The sequence below is a fragment of the Chelonia mydas genome, chromosome 15 (assembly GCF_015237465.2).
Source record: "Chelonia mydas isolate rCheMyd1 chromosome 15, rCheMyd1.pri.v2, whole genome shotgun sequence".
Lineage (NCBI taxonomy): Eukaryota > Metazoa > Chordata > Testudines > Cheloniidae > Chelonia > Chelonia mydas.
This window is the reverse complement of record NC_057856.1, coordinates 1,275,699-1,283,770: the sequence shown is the minus strand read 5'-3', so window position 1 is coordinate 1,283,770 and position 8,072 is coordinate 1,275,699. Positions and strand designations below refer to the sequence as shown.

Below are 8,072 nucleotides of genomic sequence, written 5' to 3'. Positions count from 1 at the left end.
CCGCTTGTGCTTCCATGTTCAGTTAACGTCCCCTGTGCTCCATATGTAAATAAGGGTTTATTGTTAACTACAAGATGTAGGGCTCTAAATTAACGAGGCATATAAAGCCTTATTTCTGTGGCACTAGTATGGAAAATCATAAGTGGTTTGGTTTTAGTGTAAGCTAAAAAGTGGAAGCACATATACAGCTGAAGGCCTTTGTCAATATTTATTGCTTCTGCCTGGTAAATGTTCCAATTTATAACTCAGACCAATGTACAGACAGGAGCAATAGCCTTAAACAGGCAGGCAAAGCTAGCCAATCTCTCTAACCAGAAATGGTATCTCCAAATGTTCTTAATGCACTTTATTTAAAAGTTATTCCCCCAGCATTCAAACCCATCTTTTACTTAGCTCTTGGTTGTACTCAGCACTTTAGTCTCTTTATTTAAACATCTTTTCTACAGTAATTAGTAATCAAATTACCTGGTTTTGGGGCTGTATCTTTGTTAATGTCAGACAAACCATCTTGCCTTTGCTTGCTGACAAATAATATGCACTTGTTCAGCAAGATGGCTGCCTCAGTAGTATTGATTTTAATTAAAATCTTAATTTTTAAATATCCTTCACTGTTCAGTGAGAAGTGCTGCTTTGTGCTCAGACAGCTGGCCTGAGCTGCACTTTAAAAATAAACAAAAAAACCCTGGGGAAGAAGGGCTAAAATGAAGGGGTTGTAAATAGGATGTGCAGCTGGTGTATTCTACTCACATCTGTGAGCACTATAAGCTCTTGAAAAGAGACTAACTCATTTTAAATGTAGCGTCGGACTGGAGCTCTGCATTAGCATGCTGGGAGGGCTGTAGCGACTGGGTCTTAAGCGTTCTGCTCAGCCTTTTCCGCTTACGTGAGGAGTATGCTGGAGTGGGGTGCAGGCGGCAGCGTCTTTTGCTGTTTGATACAAACATAAGGTGCTAAACAGATAGTGCCTGCCCCGGGAGCATAAAGCTAAATATCATCATGGGGGACTGGTAAAAAGCAAGCGATGGGAAGGGACATAGCTACAGTCTCACTATAGGTTTCAGAGTAACAGCCCTGTTAGTCTCTGTTTGCAAAAAGAAAAGGAGTACTTGTGGCACCTTAGAGATTAAGTCTCACTATAGTATTGCCATGTCTATACAGCAGCAGGCAAAATGTTTCCCAGAATAGGTAGACTACCATGCTATGAGCCTGTAGCAGGGGTGTTGGGTGGGATTGTATGCAAGCAGCTAGCCCAAGCTGCCCTGCTTTGTTTTGTGTCAGGGTGCTAGTCTTAGCCTGCTAGGTGGAGCAGCACTAGTGCCTTTGTCTGTAGTGGGAAGCACTCTCATCCTAACTCATAGCAATGCCATCAGTTCCCATGACCCCTTGCTGCCTATTTCCAAAAACCCTCTTCCTTCACAGGAACTGAAGTTACAAAGTATCTAACTACCTGATTCCTTTAAAAGTAGTCCAGTGGGAATCTGGTTTTAGTGCATGGGGATGATAGAAAACAGCTACCTCCTGTCCGTCCAGTGCAGTACTGTACAAACCAAGCTGGCTGCCAGTCGTACACAGCTTACACTTGAACTGTCTTTCTACTTGTTACATTTCCACTAATAATGTGCAGTTGATGTTTTGCTGATGGATGACTCTGTGAGGTGGAATGGAGCTTGCTACAGCAGTAGCATGAACTGGAGAAAAGCTTTATGGATACTGAAAATAGACTGATTTCAGAGTAGCAGCCGTGTTAGTCTGTATCCGCAAAAAGAAAAGGAGGACTTGTGGCACCTTTGAGACTCTCTAAGGTGCCACAAGTCCTCTTCTTTTTTTGAAAACAGATTAACCACAATGGGTGCTGTTTACACTTGCTGGGTAAGGAGGATTTGCCAATATTTGGTAGAGTAAAAATGCCTGCTGTAGACTCGTAGCAGCCCTAGATTACTTTTATAGAGGCATCCTAGGGGGTAGGATTCAGGCCTGCTGGGGTAATCTCATAACCTAAAAAAACCTCCAAACCCACATTTGCTTCTAGTGTAAGTTCTACCTGCAGTGCCGATAGCTTCATGCTATGCTGAACTAGTGCTGGTGGTTTCAGCAGCCTTGAAGCTAGAGTTACCAGCAATGAATCCATATTAGATGGGGAGGTGTGGTAGCAAGTCTGGCAAAAAGCAAATGATTAGGCAAGGGGATAACTGAAAGTACAGGGGTTAAGTAGTTTCCCATGACAATGGGAAAGCACAAGTGTTAAATTAATTCCTTTTACCCCATGTCCTAGTGGGCTGTTGAATAGTGCAGAAATTCTTATCCTGTGAACATTGAGGGGCTTTAATCTATTTGCATAATGGTGACAGCCATTTCCATCCTTTCTGAAAGCAACCTCAGTGTTAGAGGACTAGTCACATAGCTGTACAGTCTCCTCCCCCTGCGTATAACTTGGCAGTGAGGGACGTGCATACAAAGCTTAATACGAAAGGCTGCCTTCTGCAGTATTTGGAGAAAAGCAACATGTACTACACATGCGGAAACAAGGGCTAGAATGCTGGAAACCTTAGAATTCAGTGCATTTTCAGTAGCAGGAATACACCAAAAATAAATTGCTCTTGACTTTCTTTGGAGCAGGTTAAATCTACCACAACCCATTTGTTACCTGTTTTTGTGGGGAGCTAATGTACTCATCCTACATTTGAAAATAAACAGTATAAGTTTACATGCTGGTGAGCAGAACACGTTTTAAATGTGCAGATATTTAGTGACAACTGTTAATGATATTTGTATCACAGACAGCTAGCGCAATCTCCAATGTCTGTCTAGGCTCTTGTAAGGTAGCCCTCACCATGGTATCTGAGCACCTTACAAATAGATTAAAGTGACCTGAGGAACAGTCTCATTCTGTAGAAGCGATGTTTTCTATGACAAGATTGTTTCTCTTGAGCCCTCTGTCAGCAGGCAGAGATTGCTATTTACTACTAGCTCATAGCAGTCCCCATGACAGGTATGATCTGAGCTGTTCTGCTTAACGAGTGGCGACAGGTAGCTATGGGGACTGTGACTGCAGACGCAAATCACTGCATGCCTTCCCCTCATTTGCATACTGTAATCATCATGCTTTAGCTGCCTTGATAATGAATGCATTTCAAAGGGGCTTTGGTCCAGGCATATCCACTGCACATCTCACTTCATTAAACAAGCTCCTAACTGCAGACATATGATAGTTCACTGCTAACAGATATAGACAGATTAAATTAGATAGGGTTCATTGACGGAAACTGTATAAAACACCAAGCCAAAAGATTCCAATTCTTTATCTGCATGTTTTTACATACATTTCTCGCTGGAGGGAGAGGAATTTAAAGTACATCACCATACAGCTGAACTCCTAGGGCTTTGTCGGCAACAGGAATGGGCCGTTGTGTGTTGGTTTCTACGCACCCCATGCGTCTCCTGCAGGATAAGGCAACGTGTGGAGTGGGCAGCTGTAGCTAATGGCGCCAGCAAACCTCACTCTGCCAGTCGTAGTGCTCGTTTTAAGTGCCCCTAGCTGTGCTGACGGGATGCCCCAGGCAGGTGGGGGTGGGGGGATGTTTCTTATATGAAAATAAAGTTCTCACAGAATCATTACAAATAGTTTTAAAAAATCCTGAATGGCGGTTGCTGCATTAGCTGTATTGACAACTAGCACAGCAGCAAGCCTGCCTGAGGGGCAGTTCCTATTCGTAAACGGAAAGCTCTCCCAGGGGCTGGCTGATCCCAGTTAACATTGCAGGGCTGGGTGTTGCACCGTAACTTAAGATCAGGAGGCCCTCAGAAGTGAAGGCCTGAATCCAACGCAATGCCTTGGGCTAAGAGTCCCTCACGAAGGAATCATGCCTTTGTTCCGTTTCCTGTCAGCCATGACTCGGCGGTTATGATTAGCTCTTGCCCCTTTGTTGGCTTCCTTCTTCTTTCGCTCCTGGACTGTATCCCGGCTCTGTCCATGCCCCTTGACATTCCCTACAACAGCCGGGGTGTTGTCATACTTGTACCTGAAGTATAGATAAAAATGGGAATCACACAAGTTCTGCACAAGGCACACAGGATCACAAATCTAATTTCTCCTTCTAAGACAAAGGATCCTGTGGGGAGTCCATTCACCCAGCCATCTCCCCTGATGAGTGAGCTATGCAGCGCTTCTATAGTATCTGAACATTATCCACCAGCCATGTGATGACAGCTCCCTCTTCCTGCTTTTAGCATGCCAGCAGCCAGCCAGATATTGCACTGAAGCCTTGTACTGTCCAGACATCCCCTGTGGTAGTTACTGAGGATCTAGAAAGCTCCTGTACCCCAAAATCTTACTAATCTTATGCAGGTTCCTGCTCTCCCTTCCCCCATATAACTGCAGCCGTAGCATTGCTGTGCCAGCGAGGGGACTTGCCAGGCATCCCTGCCACTTGGTGTAGCTGCACTCTAGGCAGCGAAGTGGAAGCTGAGTAAGATGTTGGAAATGGGTCACTCCCAGCAACCTTTTCAAAAGATGGACGGTCATTTCTGAAAGCAAACCTGAGGCCATGTGTACCCTGAACACCTCACCACAGTGCGGCCACTGTAAGGTACGTCGTGTAGCCGCTCTCCTGACGACCAAACAAGACCACCCCCAACAACAGACGGCAGCTTCAACCCCGGGAGAGCGTCTCCCACCAACAAAGCGCTGTCCACAACGGCGCTTTTTGTCATTAAAACTTTTGTAATTCGGGGTTGTTTTTTTCACACTCCTGAGTGACAAAAGTTTTAATGATGAAAGTGCAGTGTAGACATAGCCTAAGACCTGGAGCTTCTCGTCAACTCAAGATGCAACATACCATTGTGGCTGGAGCCCTGGGGACGCAGGAATATTCTGACCAGGTGTAACAGTCGGAGTGTTTTCCCACTGGCTTCAATGGAGCCATGATTCACCCATGGAGAGGGATTCTGTCTTACCCTTTCCTTGCAAGGTAAGTCATCCGTCTGGCTTCAGCTCTCTCCCTCAGCACTGCTGGGTCCTGCACAAAATGGTCCTGCTGTGGGATGGAAATAAAGTTTTTAATCTCATTATCGTCTTACCAGCATTCAGCACGACTTGGGGAGCTACACAAGCCTGACTTCTTGTGGCTATCTGGTGTGGGGAGAGTCCCCCGCATCCCTCAGCTCAAGTTATTAATTACAGCCAAGTAGTCCCCCAGGATCAGTGACAGGGAGCGACTGAGGTGAGATGCCAAATTAATCAAAGTGAAAAGCATCCAAAAATTTGAATTGCAAGTGTTTTCATTGAAATTTTAGCCCCCCCGCCATCACAGCCAAATCATAGAATATCAGGGTTGGAAGGGACCTCAGGATATCATCTAGTCCAACCCCCAGCTCAAAGCAGGACCAATCCCCAGTTTTTGCCCCAGATCCCTAAATGGCCCCCTCAAGGATGAACTCACAATCCTGGCTTTAGCAGGCCAATGCTCAAACCACTGAGCTATCCGTCCCCCCCAATTTCCATTAAATCCATGACAACCATAAAAATAATAGAGCCTTAACGATCCTCCCCTCTGCCCCCACACACACTGTCCTCTCTTCCAGAGAGGCATGCACACCGCTCCAAGGAGTGAGAGTCATGTGACATGCCTAGGTGGGGAGGCTGTGGGCAATTGTACTCGGGGGACACCTCACAGTCCAGAAAAGCAGAGCTGCCTCAATGCTGTGCGAACAGATTCATGTTCTGGAAAACTAAACCCTTTCCACACTGTCACTGGTCAGGGCTTCAGCAGGTGAAATAGACAGGGCACACAATAGAACTTAGTGCCAATTCCCATCAGCCTACAAATTAAGCTAGTAACCTTTGTTGTTTCCTTTTCAGTCTCCTCCACTTCCTCCTCCTCCTCCTCCTCCTCCTCCTCCTCTTGTCCTTTGGGTCTCAGGACTTGAGGGATGGTAAATGGCCTGGGAATTTGAGAGAGAAAGGTGACAGATTCAGTACTATTTCATCTGGGCAATTCTGATACTAGAATATTTTAAAGACACTTCTGAATTACAGAAGGGCAGTTCTTTCAAGAAGTGAAATCCACAGCTTTTATGGACCTGCCTAATTTGTAAAGCAAGTGGACTGAATTAGCAAATCTAGAAAGAAAGAGAGCAGCCAATGACGAATTTGCCATGGTCCAATGACTTCCGGGAGATCTGCAATTGGTGAATATAGACTAATAGGGAAAAGTGTCTTAGTGGAACGTGTATCCTTGATTTCATATTTAATACTTCATCACCTGTAGGATCATTTACACTGACGCAGCCCGATTGTCATTCCACAGAGGTCAATGGAGATCTCCCCCATGCGCCACCTCTGATGTACAAAAAATCCAGACATCCAGGATGATCCTGAGGCCATAAAACTGGCCAGCTGGCTGTGTGTACTGAGCTCCCTTACAGATTTCTTGGGACAGCTATCTCAGAAAAGGGATGATCCTGGGAAAACCTGGACAGGCAGCAACACTACCCCAAGTTGAACTTGGGGCTGTGTATTTTGTTTAGTTCTCCCTTTTTATACATGCACATCTTCAGTTCCCTGTAGAATGTTCTTTTCACATCTGTCAAATCTAAATTAAAAAGGGAGTTTAAAACACTTACTATCCAGTGCCACCTCGAGGCAGGGATAGGATGGCATTTCATGCACTGGGTGAATTGCAAGGGAGAGGAGAAAGGCAGAAAGACTTGAGACATGCAAGGGACAACAGAGCTGCACAAAAGAAAACATGCCTTCCTCTAGGAGACCACCCAGAAAGCATTGTGCAAAGAGCAATGGCATTTGATGGTTAATTCTCTCTAGACCTCAGCACACAGACAGCGATGGGGCTGGGGGTTGTATGTAGGCATATCAGCTCACCTTGTGCGCCACCATATTAAAATCAGGTATCTGCTCAAAACAGTCCCCACTTTAAAACTGCTGCGATTGGTCAGAGGTTATCCCACTGATCCTCAGTTGCACCCATTATGCTGGCACTGCGCCAGCTGGGGAGTCCTTCACACAGGAGAAAACCCACTGGCTTTATGGCCCCTTGGCACATCTCAAGCGGTGCAAAGGGCCTGGAGCGAAGAAGAGAAAAACTATCCCTTTATTTCTGGCTCTAATGTAGTTCTTCTAAAGGATTCCATTTGATTTTAAATCTGTGGAAATTAAAACTTACAATCAAAAGCACAACAGCCTTGGTTTTACATCAGACGCCCAGGCCTGGTCTTCAGAAGTGCTGAGCACCCTCAGACCTCCCAGAAAAGCCAGTGGGAAGGGTGGGTGCTCACAACTTCTGAAGACAAAGCCCCAAGGTGTTACAGGTGAACTGTAAGAAAGTTTTTATTCAAGTCTCTAGAACTCTTTAGGAAGATTCCAGAAGAAGAAAAAAGTAGAGAAGAGCAATATTTTGTTTTTAAATGGGGTTAGCTCTGTCTATTAACATCTTACAATTCCTGCTTCCTGAAAATGCTGTTTTGGATGGAAAATTACTCTGTAAATCACAGAGAAATGTTAAGCTTACAGCTTCCAAAAGATGGAGATATAGGGAGAAAGAGTGGGTGTGCATACTTGGTTGTCTGTCAAAATCTCATTCCTTTTCCCAACGCATCTCTAGCCACGCTCTTAGAATTAATGTTTGGAGTTCCAAACCTCAGCTAACCCTCACAACCCTGGGAGCCAGCTCAGTATTAGCTCTATTTTGCAGATGGAGAGTCTGAGGCACAGAGAGGTCATGGTCACATGCCGAGGCAGTGGAGTGGAGCCCAGAACTCTCAGTTGCATGCTCTAATCACTAGATCACAGAAAAGCCTGTGCCCAAGGGGGGAGGGAATTGCCAAACAAGCAAGAACAGGGGCCAGCTTTTTCTTACTGTTTGCCCAGTGGCTTTTCTGCCTTGGGGTGGGGGGAGAAACAGGTATAAGAGGCCAGTTCACACCATCTGTCCCCAATGACCAGCGCTCCCCTCTGTGTGCAGAGTGAAGGACTTTCTCAGTGCAAGCTTAACCTCTCTGAGCAAAGCCTCCCGCTCGGGTTTTAAAACTGAGCTCCGGCAGCATTTGGTTCCACACAT

General features: G+C 45.6%; 1 protein-coding gene across 15 annotated transcripts in view; it reads right to left on the bottom strand.

Annotated features, from left to right (window-relative positions):
* Positions 1 to 3,279: 3,279 nt before the first annotated feature.
* ASCC2 (activating signal cointegrator 1 complex subunit 2) overlaps positions 3,280 to 8,072 on the bottom strand; it is a 46,704-nt gene continuing 41,911 nt past the window's right edge. For 14 of the 15 annotated variants that reach the window (XM_037878636.2, XM_043529944.1, XM_037878633.2 and 11 more), the window contains 3 exons: positions 5,838 to 5,940; positions 4,954 to 5,033; positions 3,280 to 4,019 (listed from right to left, as the gene is read on the bottom strand). In XM_037878636.2, coding sequence (XP_037734564.1) covers positions 3,848 to 4,019; positions 4,954 to 5,033; positions 5,838 to 5,940 — 355 coding nt within the window. In that variant the 3' untranslated portion in view covers positions 3,280 to 3,847. Of the gene's footprint in view, positions 4,020 to 4,835; positions 5,034 to 5,837; positions 5,941 to 8,072 lie in introns of all 15 variants that reach the window. The other variant, XR_005222362.2, reaches the window with a different exon arrangement.